At 43.2% G+C, this 18,127-nt stretch overlaps 4 protein-coding genes across 4 annotated transcripts; 1 reads left to right on the top strand and 3 right to left on the bottom strand.

Moving 5' to 3' along the window:
* Positions 1-2,671: 2,671 nt before the first annotated feature.
* Positions 2,672-3,420, bottom strand: LOC132785887 (enhancer of split malpha protein). Its single transcript, XM_060792189.1, has one exon. The coding sequence runs from the start codon at positions 3,334-3,336 to the stop codon at positions 2,899-2,901; it is 438 nt and encodes a 145-aa protein (XP_060648172.1). The 5' UTR covers positions 3,337-3,420; the 3' UTR covers positions 2,672-2,898.
* A 5,476-nt stretch (positions 3,421-8,896) lies between these two features.
* LOC132786731 (enhancer of split mbeta protein) lies at positions 8,897-9,930 on the top strand. The gene has a single exon (XM_060793352.1). It carries the CDS (start codon positions 9,036-9,038, stop codon positions 9,642-9,644), a length of 609 nt encoding a protein of 202 aa, XP_060649335.1. The 5' UTR covers positions 8,897-9,035; the 3' UTR covers positions 9,645-9,930.
* A 4,513-nt stretch (positions 9,931-14,443) lies between these two features.
* LOC132785473 (enhancer of split mgamma protein) lies at positions 14,444-15,647 on the bottom strand. Its single transcript, XM_060791589.1, has one exon. The coding sequence runs from the start codon at positions 15,270-15,272 to the stop codon at positions 14,634-14,636; it is 639 nt and encodes a 212-aa protein (XP_060647572.1). The 5' UTR covers positions 15,273-15,647; the 3' UTR covers positions 14,444-14,633.
* Positions 15,648-16,897: 1,250 nt separating this feature from the next.
* On the bottom strand, positions 16,898-18,065 carry LOC132785827 (enhancer of split mdelta protein). Its single transcript, XM_060792114.1, has one exon. The coding sequence runs from the start codon at positions 17,865-17,867 to the stop codon at positions 17,289-17,291; it is 579 nt and encodes a 192-aa protein (XP_060648097.1). The 5' UTR covers positions 17,868-18,065; the 3' UTR covers positions 16,898-17,288.
* Positions 18,066-18,127: the final 62 nt, after the last annotated feature.

Genomic DNA, 18,127 nt, shown 5'->3' with positions numbered 1-18,127 from the left:
AAGATTATTTGATCTCAATTTAGCTTACGGCCCTTGGTGCTGTAATAATCATCATCTAACTCATTTTGTTGTGATAAATGACTGTGTTTTCGCTAAGATCTAAGAGCAATTTCGGTAAATACTTGTACAATTTGACCGCCCACATTGTCCCTTATGTGGCTAATGATATTACCTCTGCTGCTATAACTCTAGGGGCTAATTTTAGGTTACAAAAGCCAAACACACACTCTCAGACATACGCGCTGAAACGACAACAACATAAACAATAGGAGAAGCCCCAGAGTCGGGCCTAATCACCGTTTAATGTGTTCACACACTTGTTGCTCGCGGCGCCCTCAGCTAAACAACACACGGCTGGTCGAGCATAGACATGGTCAAAGAACTGTACAACAAACATTGTTGTTGTTGTTGTTGCTGTTGTTGCTGTTCCCACTGTTGCTGTTGCTGTTGGCCAATCAATGACCGCTAAGCGCATGCCGGTCACGCACGCGAAGGCCGTCGTCGTTGTGGTTAGCTCATGTCCAAGAATTGGGCACAGTGGCGAACGTTAAACTCCAACTCTTAGCCCTCCCCACCCCAGCCAGTATCTCTGTGGCCATATCAGAGACATTGCGGCGATGGCCCTATGCAAGTGTTGTACTCGCACTTGCTTGTAAATGCAAATGAGCTGAGGGATTGGGTTCGGGTACGGGGCCCGGCTCGGGTTCGGGTTCGGGTTTGAAAGAAGAAGATGTCTATCGGTAGCATTGGCCGCAGCAGTGGCAATCATCATAAGCATTATCAACATAACATCAACAACAACGGCATTCCAAGATGGTTCTTTCTTCCAATTCTTTGCCGCTACGCATACGAAATTAATTATGCGCTGTCGGAGCCAATTTAACAGAAACTTATATTGCTACTTAATTTACGTCACGGCGCTACCAGAATTTTATTCAGCTCTTTAATGCACTGCCAAAGAATCTGATGATTTTCTAAGGACTTATGTAGGAAATGAAATTCGATATATTTATTTACACAGTTTTAAATGACAGACTAAATATTTTACTAATCATGCATAAGTGATGCCGCTTAAATTGCTAAAGAGATAAGATAAGATAAAGTCAAATTATTTATATTTAAAATTAATTTGTATGAATATACTCTTCTAAAAATATACATTTTAATCTATCTACAAATTGTTTAAAATATAAATATATATATACACATATTTTTCTTTCATTCCTTTTTTTAGGGTATTAAGCCAGCGTCATTCCAAGAACAGCAATCTCTTTTGCTTTATTCGTTCTCTTGTGACATCAATTTGCATTTTTAGTGTAGGAGAAATGCGTTTGTGATTGATAAATAAGCAACGAGAGTCAATAAGGGAGTGAGCGAGAGAAAGGCATAATGATATGGGTTGGGAACATCGGAGCGATTATCTTTTGCGGTACTGTTTTTATGCCCAATTTCAACGTCCGCCTCGAAACGCCTTGGCATGTGACGCTTTGCTTGTATGAGTTGTGACTGGGACTTGGACAGTGACTGTGACTGGCCCGTGACTGGAAGGTGTTGACGTCTACATGTTGCATTTTAATTGTCATTTTTGATATGGGTTTTTTCCTATATTTACTCCCCCATCAACTCCTTCGCTTCGGTTCGTTTTCTTCTTGCTGGAAAAGCACATAAATAAGTTGTACGACACGCGGCGCGGCGACAAGCCCGTTCAAGAAATTGCCGTGAAGTTATGCACACCATCACCATATTTGGGCACACACAGGTGGCTGTGGCCTTAGCCAAGGCAACTGGTCAGCTCACAACTGGCCAGTTGGAGTGGGAAACTAGAAATGTTGGCTGTCTTCCAACTGTACTGGTGCCAAGGAATGTCAGCTATACCATTATCACAGCATGACGAATGCGAAAAGTGCCAGGCAAGGTCGCGTTATGAAGAAGAATTTCAGGAAAAGTTGCCAATTCAGTTTTGAAGAGATGAGCTTATCATCTAAATGGTATAAGACAATAGAATTATTATAATTAATTATTAATTATTATTAAAGTAGAGTTAATGGTTATTTCCATTGCTTTTTCAAATAGTAGTATTCTATATAGAGTAAAAATTTCAATTGTTCATAAAATCAAATTTAAAATGAATCATCAGTATGATGTATCAGTAAGAATTTCCTAAGAAAAGTTTCTGTTTACCTTTAAACTTACTTTTTAAGTAGAAATTCAATATCAATTAGATGACTGTAACATGAAAATTAAAATTTCTGCACACAAACATCATTAGTTCTTAATTGCTGAGAGTACCAATTACTATTTCAGATACACAACGACACTATCATTATTATGCCTAAAAAACCATTGACGTCATATGTAGTACAAGTAAATTTTCTAAAAGAACAACAGAACAACATTTATCAAGAAACATCTCGTAGCATCCCAAAATACTTATAGACACACCATTCTTATCTGTCACGTAGACAGTTTGTTTTTTTATGAAAAAACCAAAAAAAAAACGAACATAAACAGCATTCATATCGTAAACAAGTTGTGCCAGCTACTCAATGAATTGGAATGCTAGACGTCATAACAACAAGTGTGCATCAGATTTGTTTTCTTGAAGGATCTGCTGAGATCACAAAAAACTGAAAAATTCCCCCAGAACAACCAATTAGAAGACAAAATGTAATTTGAGTTTTATATCTTTTTTTTGTATTTTGTATAGTTTTTTGTTTTGTTTAAAGCTGTCATTTTTCTATCACAATATCTTAAGAACTAATGGAAGCGCTGGATCGCTGAGATGAGTTTTGAGTTACAATTAAGTACTGCCGCTGCCGGTGCTGCTGCTGCTATCACAATGTTGCATGCGTTTAAAGCTTGTTGTAGATTGAGGATTTCGTTTGCTAGGATAGTGTCTTAAGCCTGAGCCCAACGATCCTGATACTGCATGAACGGATGCTGTTGGCTGGAGTAGCAGTAGGCGGGCTGCAGCAGATCGGCATCAACGCTGGCAACGGGCTGCAGATTGGTGGTCCAGAAGAATGTGCCGGCTTCGGTGCGTGCAAATCGTACCGGCACATAGATGTCTTCATCGGTTTCCATCTCTTGCTCTTGAGTCAGCTGAGCGAGTTTCTCGTTGGCGGCGTTCTCATCGATTTCGGCATAGTAAACCTCTTCGACTTCGGCATTGCGCAGATTGTCAACAGACTCAAGGGATTCCAATGAGTTCTGGCGTTTCAGTTGTTGTTGTTTCTGCTGCTTCTTGAAGAGAGTCTTCAAGACTTGCTTGATGCTGTAGTTGTTCTTCATTTTGTTGTTGGTGTTGGTGTTGCTGATGGCGACTTGTTGGCACATTTTTGTGTGTGTTTGAAATGGAAAAGCGTGTGTGAATGTTGTGTGTGTTGCTTGGAACGCTGACGATGTCAGAATGATTTCCCAACCGAAACCCGGCTCGCTTTTATAGCTGCCACAACGCTCCGTTCAGCAGCAGCAGAAGCAGCGCAGCTCAGCTCACAAAATGCATTTCCTGTGGCCGCACACACACACAAAAGAGACGAAAGAAGGGAGAGAGACACAACACAGTTAAGGAAACATTGAAAAAGACCCTCCGACAGACACGCGTACGTGGTACGCACCTCACCCTCATTGAAAAAGGCTGCAGAAACGAGAGAGAAAGAGAGAAAACACGAGAGAGGGAGATAAGATAGTTAGCTGGTGAGCGAGAACCTGAAATATGAGGCTCTTGTAAGGGCAGCAGGTAGCCCAACCAGAGCCTGTTCTCCTCTCTTTATGTCTCTGTGTGTGTGTGTGTGTGTGTAGGAGCGAGGAAACGTATAATACGAACCCCCGATCCATACAAAAAGTGCAACTGTTCAAGCTATATACGAAGTGTGGGAAACAATTTTTCGGTGCCTCGAAATTTTAAGGAAATATATATTCAAGTGGGGAAGCAGATAAAGAAAAAAAACCAAAAAAAAAAAACAAAAGGCAGGTGTTCCTTCGTAAAATTTCTCACGAGTCGAAGGAAGACAGGACACACAATATTTGTGGATGGGATCACACGGTTAAAAGGAGTGCAAATTGTAGTCCTAATGGACAATCAACATAAAGCCAATACCCAAAAAAAAATACAGAAATCCAACTGCATTCCCACGCATTGGTAGTCATTCGTCCTGGTTGTGGTTGTTTGCTGTTGGTTGCTGCTTGGGGTCCTGTTATATGGATTTGTAGAAGTTGTATGAGCATTTCGAATCACTTGTTATGCTGTTTTGATTTCCAACTTTCCCACACGGCTTTTGTGTTGTGTGGTGGAACTCGAACTCGAACTCGAACTCGAACTCGATCCCTGAATGTGCGACCCCTGCAACAATAAAAATGTGGCTGCCACTTGTCTTCGATTTCATTTCACTCCTCATTTGAAATGCACCCTTATTCGTTTTTGCCCTGATATCTTGTAGATATTTTAATTAAGCAGAGGGCCGAACTACTTTGTATCAATAAGTTGAGTGCATGCCTTGGGACTGAGACGTGTGAGTGAAGTGCGCGCTCGCCGAGAGTTGAGAGTTGTGGGATTAACGCTGCAATAGATGCGTACTTAAAGATACTTTTTAATAGCTGTCAGATCCTAGCCAGGGGGTTGCCTTCACTTTGCCTTCACACTGTTTATGTTATCGTCGTTCGAGTTTTAGTTGAAGATGGAGTTGGAGAGTGCTTGTGTAGTGTGTGAAATGGTCTCCCCCGAAGACAACTGAAAGCAGCCTGAGATTGTTTATCAAAATGTGGAGAAACTGAAGCGCCTGCATGTGTCATTTATTTAGTTGAGTTGATGTTGGGGGGGCATTGACAGCTTACACTTCAGCTGGGGGTGCAGTCGGAGCTGTGCCGTAAGCCTTTTGCGCCTTGTCTCAGAGCCCTGGCGGTAATATGATATGTGTACTTGAGAAACTTTAGCCTCCAGCAGACACAGACTCGAAGAAGATAATGGGCAACGTGCCAAGTGCTCGCATGTGGTGTGCACAACACAAACAGTGCATCATAAAAGCGAGCCACACCATTCACGAGTTGAGCTGACCGAAAAGCTCGGTTCAGTTCAGTTCGGTTCGGGTTGGGGCGGTGTGGTGTGGTGTGGTGTGGGGCGTGCCGGGTCTTTTATGTGATCTTAGCGAGTAGTATGTGCTGGCATCCAGCAGCCAAAGACGCAGACGCAGCCTCGCTTTGGCGGATGGCAAACTGGTTTATGAAGCCAAGCTACGACCATGGCTATAACTACGTATGTATATATGTATGTACATATATATCCATGCACACTCTCTCAGACACTCAACGGTTGGGGTATGACGAACAAATGTGTAAAGTATTAAAAAGACTAAAAAGAGACCAACAAAAAGTAAGAAAAAAAAAAAGAAATAAAAAACAAAAGCGTCGACCGCATCCTAAACAGCGGCCAGCAACGACTCGCCAAACAGCAAAAGCAACAGCAACAGCAACAACAACAACAACAACAACAACAACTAGATGGGGGCAACAGCAGCGGCAACGAGCCAGCCCCAACCAATCTTTTCAAGTTGATCCCCATCAAGATATTATTTGACAGCAATGAAACGACTGGCACGAGTTTGTTTCCCACGGTCTGGCACTGCGCATGTGTGTGTGCCTTGTCGACTATCTGTGTGTGCCAGTGCTCTTGCTCCCGCTCCCCCTCCCGCTCTCGTTCCCCATGCTCCGTTGTGCCTTTTGTCGGTATGGATGGGTTGCCGCTGTCTCTGTGTGGGTTGCTCTGACGGGGGGCCTCCAGGGGGGCAGGCGCACACAGCCGACTCTTGCTCTTGGCTGTGGCTCTGGCTCTGGCTGTGGCTCTGCTGTGGCTGCTTTTCGCGGCGCAATAAAGTTGAAAGCGCACTGTTGGATATAAATTAATTCAACAACACGCTATAGTTGTTGCTGTTGCTTTTGCTGTTTGCCGTTCGTTGTTGCTGCTCTGGGCTTGGGCCTCTGCTTGTGCACGCTCTCGTGCTGTTGCTGTTGCTCTTGTTGTTATTGTTGTTGTTGCTGGTCCAATGTTGGTCGCCGGCGCAGCGGGGGTACTAAAATTCGCGCGTGCGTATGCCATCGATAAAAAAACAAAAATTGTTTTACAAAAATGAGGAAAAAAAAATAAAACGAGAAGTAAAATCGACTAAAATGGGTGAAATGAGGTCTTCGTTGTGCCGAAGCCGAGAATGATTGTGTCTCTGTGTGTGTGCGAGTGCATTTAAGTTGGTCTTGGGCAACTTAAAGGAATGCGCTACGCATATTGCGAAATTGCATGGGCTCACAGTGCGTATGAGTCATACATTAACCAATTAGCCCTTTTGAGTCAAGTAACGATACGAAGATCTCTAGGGAACTGCCTGAGCATTGTTTGCTATAAATCAACATTTATAAATTGCTTGCGATAGCAATTTTCAATTTTGTTTCATAACTCGATTGGGAATTTATTTGAAAATAAATTATTTAAAATCTATAAAGAATTTTTTGTTAATTTCACAATAATTTTAAATAGTAAAACACAAAATTTTATTACTCTAATTAAAGGATTATAAATTTGTATGTATTTATAATATACATATATATAAATTCTTTTAAATGTTGATTTCAGATATTAAATATATTTTGTTAACTACGTTTTTTGACTTTTCCCAGATAAGATTAGCTAAAAAAAAGACTCTGATTTGAAGAAATGCTTTTGATTGACATAACAGAACCCTCTGCATAATAACTTCAGACATAATAATAACGTCTGATCTTGAGTATGCCCTTAATTTAACGAGTATAACATTATCAATTTACACATGCCAAATCTAATATGAATTTCGTTGGGCAACCCTCATGAAATTGATACCATGAGCCGTGAGCTGAGCGACCCCTATTTTGAAGCCGCATTCATGTTTTACAACACCACCGACAGCAAATCAGACACTTTTCACTCTCCGCTCTTCCAGTCACTTTCAATCCAATTAGCCATTTCCGGAGCAGGCAGCTTTTTGACAGCCTCGCGCGCGCCTCATTTAACGGACCAACAACATTAACAGCAGCAGTAAGAGCGGCAGCAAGCAAAAGGCGTCAGCAGCGACAGCCGCAAACAAAGACAGACGAAGCAGTGGGGAAAAAAAACTACAGAAAAATGAAGATGAGGTTGTTAACGTTTGTTAACTGTAGCTCATTTGAAATGCGTACAAAACGCCAACTTAATTTGTCTTGTGCCCCGTTTATTGTTGTTTTTTTTTTGTTGCTACTTTGCTGCTTTGCTGATGATGCGTTGCCACTCGTGTTGTCATATTCAATGTGATTTCGTCGGTTCGCCACTTCTAATTAAGTGTTGTGAAATTCGAGCTGAGTGTGTCAAAGATTGCTATAAATAGTGGAAATTGAGACACTTATGGGGATGGCATATACATACATACATAGATACATAGATGAATCACAGATTGAAACCATGCTAAATATAAATATGTGCTAAAAATCCAAATCATTTGTGACGTGACAAAAGCTGCAAACGCTACACGAGCCAACGGAGTCATAACAACAACATTTATAGCGTGTGCTAACAACAATAAAAGCAAAAGCAACAACAGCAACAACGTCAGCTCAGCAACTGACTTTCGCGCACACGTCGCATAAAAATACTTTGCCTTTTGCCCAGTCAAGTCGGTAATTGTCTACAAGTGGTAGAAGTAGTAGTCAATCCATACACACACACACACATGTACACCTCTAAACATATGCACACAAACATATGACACACACACTTGCATTCATATACCCGAATCGAGAAACAAAATAACAACACACAGACAGAAAATAAAAACCACCGACAGATCCCAAAGCCGAGTGGTCGCAATGGGCAATCAAGAATAATCATGTAAACGAAAAGCGTAATGCTTGGCCCACGAAGCCCACGATCCCAATCAATGATCCATAAAGCGTTAAAAAAAATACATACAACAAAAACAAAAGCAAAACAACGACAACTTCAGCGTCAGCGTCACCGTCAGACAGAGCAAGAGACAGAGAGGGAGAGAAAAAAGATAAAGAGCAAAGTCAAAAACTAAAAAAATGCTGCGCGATGACGATTCCACAATTATCAGCGTGCCATAAGCTACTGCAAGGGTGAAGGCGAAGGCGAAGGCACATGGCAAACTGAAGCCAAGACAAGCAAGACGCGGACCAAGTCGAAGCAGAGCGCGCTCGCTCTGCCCGAGTCCAAATACCCGGCCACATACAAATGAATTGAAATGCAAACATCTTGTTATGGATGGAAGGCATGTGCTCGCTTGGCTGCCGCTCAACCATCGCCACAGCTACAGCTATAGCTACAGCCACAGCACAGAGCTCTTAAAGGCGGGCCGTCGGACGTGCAGACGGTGGTGGACGGACAGACCGAAAGACCCCAAGCATGCACAATCAGAAGAAGTCAGGCCAGGCAGGCAGTCAGCCGTCGTCGTGGAAATCGGCTGCGAAACAGTTTCCCACGGTATAACAATCACAACTCACACAACAGCACAAGCACACAAACACACACACATACACAGAGACCCGCGCGTGATACATACATACATACACACAACGAGATAGAGGCGCAGCCGCAGCTCAAGTCATTTTATTGCCCTCACACACAAACAGCACTGCGAGTTCGAGTGCGACTGGAGGGAGAGTAAGAGCGTGAGCGTGAGTGAGAGCGAGAGAGTGAGAGCGCACACATAGCGCATACGTAAACAGAAGCCAGGCAGCAACAACAGCAGCTGTGGGGACCAGAGCGAGAAGGATAAATAAAACTTAGTTCGCGCACGAGGCAAAATGCGCATCTCGCTCGCACGCGCACTCGCAGTCGCAGCGCAGTTGAGGCCGAGCCTATATAAAGCACGACGAGAACAGCGAGCTGAATCATTCAAAGCTACAACTTTGCAGCGTGAACATCGCAGAGCCAACAGAAGAAGAAAAGTGCTAAGACTGTAAATTAATTGTGGATTACGCGTGATATCGTCAAGTTTCATCAACAAATTAAATCAAAAATTATGGTGCTGGAAATGGAAATGTCCAAGACTTACCAATACCGCAAGGTAATGAAGCCCATGCTGGAGCGCAAGCGTCGCGCCCGCATCAACAAGTGCCTCGACGAGCTGAAAGACATCATGGTCGAGTGCCTGACCCAGGAGGGCGAGCACATCACACGCCTGGAGAAGGCCGACATACTCGAGCTGACCGTGGAACACATGAAGAAGCTGCGCGCCCAAAAGCAACTCCGTCTCGGCAGCAGCGCCAACAACAGTGCCGACTCCAAGCTGAGCATTGCGGAGAGTTTTCGTGCCGGCTACGTGCATGCGGCCAATGAAGTGTCTAAAACTTTGGCCGCAGTTCCTGGCGTCAGCGTGGATCTTGGCACCCAACTCATGAGCCACTTGGGTCATCGTCTCAACTACTTGCAAGTGGTGGTGCCCACTCTGCCCATTGGTGTCGCTGTGCCCATGCAGACATCCGATGAGCTTGGCAGTGGCAGCAGCGGCAGTCCCAGTCCAGCCTTGGTGACACCACCTCCCTCGGAATGCGGCAGTGCCAGCGGCAGTTGCAGTCCAGCGCTCAGTGAGGCAAGCAGCAGCTCAGGTTCCATGTGGCGTCCCTGGTGAATGCAGCGACAGGCGACAGCCTTGATGCCCCAAGGTGTTGACAACTTACTCAAATACCCAGGACAGCTGTCCCAAGGTATGCGCTGGATTGGAAGCCGCGCGCAAACTCAACTGTGCTGATGTCTTTGCCAGAGTCAATAATACGGCTAAGCAAAAGATCGGAGCCCACTTCGTTAGAGCCGTAAATTTTGGCTAAGGAGTGCGGCTAATTTCATGTACACAGCGAAAGCTCTTAAAAATAATATAAATAAAAGAAAAAAAAAACCAAACCCAAAGCAAAAATTTCTTTTTATTTTTTTGGTCAGCTCAAATTTCAGACACAGATTGAATTTCATCAGACGCCATCGTCTGCGTCATCGTGTCCACAGCGTGCGAAGAGATAAGCACAATCATCAATGAAGCCCTTCCGGAGGCGACAATATAATCATAATAATGAGCTCCATAGAAATCCTAATCGAAAACCTCAGCCGGAAGTCGCTAAATATTTTCCCACACTCGCGGGGTCTCTCTCCAGTTGGCCTCATTAAATGACGGTTCGTTCTCTGTTGTTGTTCTCCATTTGCCGATTCTACTGTGCGGGGCCTTTGCGCCGGCGCTGCTGCGGCAATTAAATAATAAAAAAATATAAAAAAAAATCAACAAAGGCAATATACGATATATGTATATATAGACATAGCCAGCAACTAAATTCTAGGAAACGTCATTTATTACAAGTTTTTTTTTGAGTGTGAGAACCGCTCGACTCGCCTGTCAATGGCTCGCATTGTTGTTGTTGTTGTTGCTGCTTTGACAGCTTTAACTGCGCTTGACCGTTTGGCACATGCGCCGGGGCCGTTGTCAGACAAACGGCCAGACCTCCAGACATCGCAAATTAAGGTCCGCGACCGCGACCAGGCCAGGCACTTAAAACTTCGTCATGTATCGGTATTGGTAATCGCGGTATGTGAGTCGTATACGTGATATCTGTATTGGTCATATGTATTAATGAATGTATGTATGTATGTATGTGTGAGTGTGTGAATGATTTCGCATGTGTGCGGTTTGGTTACGGAACTTCAAATTGAACGCTTTTGTGTCTGGTGTGGACAACTATGATGATGACTACCTACCCGACTCTCCACCGATGCTGATTGCTGCTAATCTTCGCCAAATGTGATTAGTCACGTAACATTGGCACAGCGACCTGCACAAGTTATTTTTATACACACACACACTCGTAAACATTTATTGATGTGTATCTTTTATATTTATTTTTAAGCGCTACTTTTATTGGCCAACAACAACAAAAAAAAGAGCACAGCGATTGAAGACCACAAAAATTAGCGAAGAGAATCGTTAAAGAATCGTGTTTTGATCTTTTCTAGAATTGCACAGAATTTTTATTTGATGATTTTAAATGCGATAATAACAATAGCTCAAGCAATAAAATATATTCAAAGTTTGAACTGAAATAAAAATCAGTTTTCTTTAATTCTCGTAAATTATCTTGAATTATTTGCCAAAACGAATTAAGCATCGCTCGTGTCACAATAGCAAAGCCTTGACAGTGCAAAAAAGAGCTGACAATGATGATAATGTTATTAAATTATGTGGGCCAAGCGCTAACGGTTTTATTGGAGCAACTTGAACGGTTCATAAGCGCCTTATGGCAAAAAGAAGTCTATAAAGTTAAAAAAAAGAGATGATGAAGTACAGTACTGTACGCACATCACGTGACCTCTGAGTGTTTGGCCCCACACTAATTCCATTCCATTCCATTTCATTTACATTCAGACTTCGTCTTCGACTCGGCTTCAGATTCGCGTTCACATTCACTTAAGCAGTGGCTGCAGTTGCTGTTGTTGTTGCTATGGATGTTGCTGATGCTACCCCGGGGCCAGGCAGTGCCACCTACTGCAGTCATAACACACACACGCCGCAAAATTTAATGCAGCCGTATTAAAGTAAGCACAAGACCACCACTTAATAAAAACCAAAAAAAGCAGCACGATAACAAAAATAATAATAATAATAAAAAACTATATATACGTATGTATATACATAAGTATAAAGCGGACAACACAAGCCAACGAGCGGGCGTCTGGCCATGGGGCCAGGCATCATTGAGATGAGCAGGCGAATGTTGCGAGAAGGAGTTAAATGTGTGGAGAGTGGAGTGAGGTGTGTGTGTGTTTGTGTGTGTGCTGCAACACGGCAACTCGTGCCAGCATCTCTGCCACACAGACAAAGAGCTCTGGGGCAGGCAGCTTGTCCAGTGGCAACGTGCGCGTGTGCCAATGCAGTGTAACAACATCCCATATTAAAGATATTACAGAGTCAATAGCACACCATATAAGTGTGGCGCACACACACACTAACACACACTCACATTATCTCTCGCTCGCTCTCGCTCTGACCATAAACAAACTAAATTGAGTTCGTTCGACAAAACGCTGCGACTGCGACTGCGACGACGAGCTGCGCGAGTTGCGAGTTGGCTTCGCGCATGCGCCGCGCCACAGGCCGCCTCTTATGATGCCTCTGCCCATGCCTCTGCCACTGCCCCTACCCCTACCCCTTCGCTTTTTTGTATTTTGGGCTTACGTTGTGGTCTTAACGATCGTGTGTCCACAGTCATTACAATGTTGGCCAATGCGACGACGTCGACTTTGCCGCACACTTACCGCACGCTGCTTTTCTCTTTCAAGTCGCTGCAGCAGCAGCAGCAACGGCGGCAGCAACAGCAGCGTCAGCAACTCGCCTCCTCCTCGTGATCTTGCCCGTAAGTGGTCTTGTATCTTGAATACAGAAATACGTACAACAGGGACACACACACTCGCACACACGGACACACAGACAAACGCTTACATATAAAAAAAGGGCAGGTGTGTCGATCGTGTGAGAACCACGTTCCAAACCATTTTCTCACGATCTTCGCTTCTGATATTTCTTTGTACCACAGTTCCTCTAGTCCCTCCATCCCCCTTGTTCCACTGTCTGCCCGTCCGTCCCGTCTGTCAGTCTATTTGTGTGTGCGTGTGCTGGGACCCTTCAAGTGATTCGTATGCAGTTTGTGTATTGTAGATTTTTAATGACTTGGGCTTGCGTTCGAGAGCTCGAGTTTGAGTTTGAGCTCGAGCTCGAGCCTCGATCGTTTCGTTGCAGATCTTGAGCGTTTCGGGTTTTTGGGATTCGGTTTCGGTTACGTTGCAACACATTCGTTCATCATTCATCGGGTTTACCTTTAAGATTAAGTATCTTTTGTTGCTGCATGCATTTCCTTTTGCCGTTGTCGATCCCATTGCCTTTTTGCCATATTTTGCTTATTGTCATCTTTGGGTGTTGTTGTCGTGCCACAATTATGCTGCCTAGGGATGGGCGAGGATCAGTACTTACTTGTGATTTTTCACGGTTTTGATATTTGATCATTATGCAAATCAATTTTGTATTAAAGATTTCATTGTTTATTTCAGCTATAATTAAATCAGAGGATAAATAGACCATTTAAATACAAATTGGAAAAATTTAATAAGAACTTCCTTCGCAATGTAAGTCTCAAGATTTACTATTAATACCCTTGTCAAATTAGGCTACAATCAGGGTCAGAGTCAAGCATTGCCTAAAGGCCTCTCTTATTTTCTTATAACACAATACGATTTAACCGAGAGTTATTTTTATGGGGAAATGCAAACAAGTAGTGCTTAAGATTTTCCCTTTTTCCTAAGTTAACCCACAGTTAACAATTTGTTGACCCTTTAAAAGTGCCTTGAATTTAAATACTCTAGATTGTTAATCTTAATCAAGGTCGAAGTTATGCATCCCTAGAGTTACCCCCATATTTTTCATCGACGCGTCGTGTCGACTATTTTATGCTGTTGTCTTAAACTTCATTGATTGTTAACAGCTCAGGCGTCGGGGCTACTGGTCTTGGGGCAACAACAACAACAGCAAGAAAGACAGCAGCAGATAAGCAAATGATGCGGGCCAGCCAAAAAGTGATATCCTGTCTTGGTCCCAAGTTGTTGGATTGCCCTAGGGCAAGGCAATCATTTACTCTACTCGAATCTTTACCTGAATATCAGACAGACAGAAAGACAACCCAAGCAATTATGTGTGCATGTGTGTCTTACCTTGACCATTGTGTAGCGATGATTTTCTAGCTGAGTGGCCAAAAAGGATGGATTGGAGAATGGAATGACTCGATCCTTTGCTGGCCTTTGTTTTGGATCGACACGGCTCGGCTTTCTTTACAAGATTGAGCCTAAGGCTGAGCGACATTGTCGTAACTCGATTAGACACGCCAAGAGATAAGTCTCTAATTTTTTATTTCTGTTGGGTCGTCGTCTTATTGTGTGCACACGTGTTCAAGGGTTGCCTCATGTGTCCGCATGGACATCGACGGACGGTAGCTTCGTGACGGACATCGTCGTTTTATTTTACTTTTTTTGTTGGTTTTCTTCTCCCGGCCTTGGCATTGTTTTCGCTTTCTTTTGTTACGAGATTTCATCTTCTTTTTTTGGTCGCTGTTGGACTGGCATTCGTAACAATAAGATGAGGCAGGAAAATTACAACGAATTGGCTCAGAGGGTTCGATAAAATGTAGCAGCAGTTTAGGCTATGCTTAGGCTGGGTCACTTCCGTCTATTTGTATTGTGTACCTGGATGTATTCCCAGAAGCTGTTTGACCAATTGGACACTCCAATGTTTTCGTATCTCGATAAGAAGCTTTTCCACATAATTAGAGCTATTTAACAGAAGCTTTAAAGTAGCTGATCTGAAAAGTTTTGAATAATGACAACATTTGGTTTGTTTTTCAATTTTTGCTATATAATTTAATTTATTAATCGTATTTATCACATGAACTGTGCCTCGGTTTAAAGCTTTTTTTGTGTTCTCTTGCTTAGATAAACTTAAAACTAAGTGGTAGTCAATGGAATCAGTAATTGACCCATTGACTTGGAAGACTTTTCTATCATTAATGCTCTCTCCAATTCTCTTCTTGTTCTCTTTCTACCAAGGCCGCCACACATTCTCCTCATCGTCGCTGTCGACCACCTCCTCAGTTTTGCTGACATCAATGCTGAGGCTGCTGGAGCAAGTGGTTAGCAGATGTTCGCTGGCCACACTGGAGTTGGGGCTGCCGGCGTAGCTGGAGATGGGCGAGATGGGCACTGAGTAGGCATCACGGCTGGCAATATGCACGGTCAGTGGCGATGTCACTGGTAGCACCTCTTTGACGGCAGGCTGCAATTGATTGAGTCGTTGTCCCAAATGTGTCATCAACTGTGTGCCCAGGCTGACATTCATACCAGGCAGTTGGGACAGTGAACGGGAGACCTCGTTGACAGCATGAATGTAGCCAGAACGGAATCCCTCAGCTGGTGTCAGTGTGTCGTCTCCACCATTGGCGCGTTTGTGTTTGCGCTGTTGCTTCATCTTCTGTAGATGTGTGACGGTCAACTCGAGAATGTCGGCCTTCTCCAAGCGTGTAACATGTTCGCCTTCCGACTCCAAGGTGGCGACCATCAGATCCTTGAGTTCGTCGAGGCACTTGTTAATGCGCGCGCGGCGCTTGCGTTCCAGCAATGGTTTCATCACTTTGCGGTACTGATACGTCTTCGACATTTCCGATACTTGCATTGAAGACATTTTGTAAGGATAATTTTTTGTGTATTTCTTGTGCTGCGAGCTGTTGCTGCTCCGAGTGTGTAAGACGTTGTGTATGGTCTGGACGAGTGGCCGTTGCCTTTTATACGAAACCAGTCGAAAAACAACCCCCAAATGTGGTTCGTTCTCTCGGGTTGTTGGGTTCGTCGTCGCTGGGCTCTCGGGTTCCAGTGTGCTGGCATTTCGTGTGCAGCGTGTGCTGGCATGAGGGTTGTTGGTTGCTTGCTTGAGGACGTTGGCTCGACCCTTCCGCTGTTTCTTATTGTTCGTTTCGCTTTCTTATTGTTGGCACCCTTATCATCAGCATTGCAGGGAGCAGGATCACAGGATCGTTACCTTTGTATGTATGTGTGCTTATGTTTGCCAGTATCGTGGGAAACACTTTCCTCCTTGGTTTCTCACACCAATATTCTGAGCTCACCTGCTCAATGAGCAACGGAACGCTGCCCTTGCCATGGGAATATTATTTTTTTGCAGTTGTGGCGCAGCTGCCATTTCTAGATTTGTGTTATGATTTGCCTAAGAATGCTCGTGTATGGGCGAGCGAAAGGATAATGAACTGCACACTCATCTTGCCATCTCAGTTGTGTCCATTGGCGTGGGAACGCCAGACCCAGAATAGCAGAAGAGCATTTCAGCTGGGGCGTTTCACTTAGGCGGAGCAGCAGCGAGAGAGAGAGCAGCACTTCCTGTTTGTTGTGCATTGGTATTTCATTTCCCTGCTGCTCGCTCGTCTTGCACTTGTTGGCCGACTTTTGTAGAAAGCCAGTTATGATCCTGTGGGAACATTGCTCGTGTGCGACGAGTGTGCTTAATGTGTGTGTTCCCGTTGCCTTTTTAGGACCTGTCCCCCTCTGCTCTTGATCCTTGAGGACCTTTTTGTAAGTAAGTCGAGGTCGACTAGGGGCCAAGCGATGCTGTTCGATGCTCGACGTTGACGCTCGTTCCTGAGCTCGTTACTCGCGTGTGGCGCACGGTGGACACACTTCCGACTTTTGACTGTAAGTCGTACGCGTTCCAGACTCTTGTAATTGAGTAATGGAGTGTGGGCTGTTGGTGCTGTTGGGCAAATACCAAAGTGTACTGTAGGATTGATGGAAGGATTAAAGGGGTTTTAAAATAAATGATCGTTTTAATAAAATGTCGTAATTTATTCGTATGTAAAATAATGTAAAATTTATTATTAGATATTTTAAATTATTGTTGTTGACATTAGCTAACGTAAGAAAATGTTTGGTCCCAAAAATAAATAAAAGTAAAGCTAACAAAACTAATTATTTTCTAATAACTATTTTCTAATTTATACAAAATATTTTTTTTTAATAAAAAATTGGTGAACAGGAATTTGAATAACTTTATATATGATCTGTATTAACGTTATTTAAGAGTTATATTTTATTTCAAAACAAATAACAATTAAAATTGTATTCTAGATTGCTAAATTGCTAAATTTTCAACATACAAAAAATCCCAGCCCCTAAAAAAAAATACGTTAAACGGTATTCTTATTTTTTAATATGTACCCTGGAATAATGTTATCCATATTTTTTTTTAAGACACTCAATTTGTTTATTTTAATAAATTTATTTTCAAATAAAATGAGGAAAAGTATAAGGCTTAAAAAATTCTTAAATTACAGATTCATGTCATGTTTATATGTAAAACTAACAATAAGTTGAGATTCTTATAATTATGTATTCAAATGTTCATGTTAAAGCAGTTTGTACTTAAAATGAATTGGAAGATCTATGGGAAGCTCAATGTTATGTTTATAATATAAATTAAACTTATTGGTTAAACTATTTTCTACTGGAGATCAAATAAAAAAAACCAACTTATAAACTATCACAGGAACATCACATCATATCTTAATTCTAAGTACTTGAAAAACTGAGGCAAATGTTGGAAAACTTGATTGAAACTTAGCAAACTATAACCAGAGTAATAAAGCTCTCAATGTGCATGGTTGGTAAAGCTAAATAATTGGCAGCATGTAGTTCACCAGGGTCGCCAGACATCCTCTCCCTTGTCGAGATCTTCGTCTGGAGTTGTGGCACGCTGTTGCTTGCAATCCGCCAGGTTGACGGGTTCGCTGGCATCCTCGCTTGGCACGGGGCTGGGACTGTTGAGCTGATGCTTTATATCTTTTAACTGATGTCCCAATTGCTTCATCAAATGTGTACCAAACTTTAGATCCAAGCCGGGCACCGTGGAGAAGATATGTGAGACCTCGTAAGCAGCCTGAGTGTAGCCAGCACGAAATTTATCAAAGTTCAATTGGGTTGAAGACGGCGATGTTGGAGCGGTTGCGCTTGGTGTGATGGCAGCAGCACTTGTGCCACAAGCCAAACGCTGCTGCTGTTGGGTCTTTAGATAGTTAACCGTCAGCTCCAGTATGTCGGCCTTCTCCAGTTTGCTAACCTGTTCACCCTGCGCGTCCATTGTATCCACAATCAAATCTTTCAGCTCGTCCAAGTACAGATTCATACGAGCACGACGCTTTCGCTCCAGCAATGGCTTTGTGACCTTGCGGTAGTGTTGTGTCTTTGTCATAAATCTTTGACCCTCCACGGCCATTGTGCTAATTTGACTGGGTCTGTGGTGCTGGCTTGGTTGTAAAATGTTGCAAGTTAATTTTAATATTTTGGCCAGGCGAAATTGTATGTGTTGAAGTTCTGCTCCGGAATCGAGCACTTGCTGCTGCTGTTCACCGCACGGTAGTCAGTTAAGAAATGATCTTGCCGCAAGGTAAACTGATCCTTTTTGTAGCTGCTGTAGCGTCGGCGACGCGTTCAGTGTACACTTGCAAAATCCTCCCCTAACTGCTACCACGCAAC

The sequence above is a fragment of the Drosophila nasuta genome, chromosome 2R (genome assembly GCF_023558535.2).
Source record: "Drosophila nasuta strain 15112-1781.00 chromosome 2R, ASM2355853v1, whole genome shotgun sequence".
Lineage (NCBI taxonomy): Eukaryota > Metazoa > Arthropoda > Insecta > Diptera > Drosophilidae > Drosophila > Drosophila nasuta.
The sequence above is the reverse complement of the archived record's forward strand: the minus strand, read 5'-3'. Positions and strand labels throughout refer to the sequence as shown.

Bases quoted from the DNA above. Each gene is read 5' to 3' on its own strand.
- LOC132785887 (XM_060792189.1), bottom strand. From the start codon at position 3,336: ATGTGCCAACAAGTCGCCATCAGCAACACCAACACCAACAACAAAATG.
- LOC132786731 (XM_060793352.1), top strand. From the start codon at position 9,036: ATGGTGCTGGAAATGGAAATGTCCAAGACTTACCAATACCGCAAGGTA.
- LOC132785473 (XM_060791589.1), bottom strand. From the start codon at position 15,272: ATGTCTTCAATGCAAGTATCGGAAATGTCGAAGACGTATCAGTACCGC.
- LOC132785827 (XM_060792114.1), bottom strand. From the start codon at position 17,867: ATGGCCGTGGAGGGTCAAAGATTTATGACAAAGACACAACACTACCGC.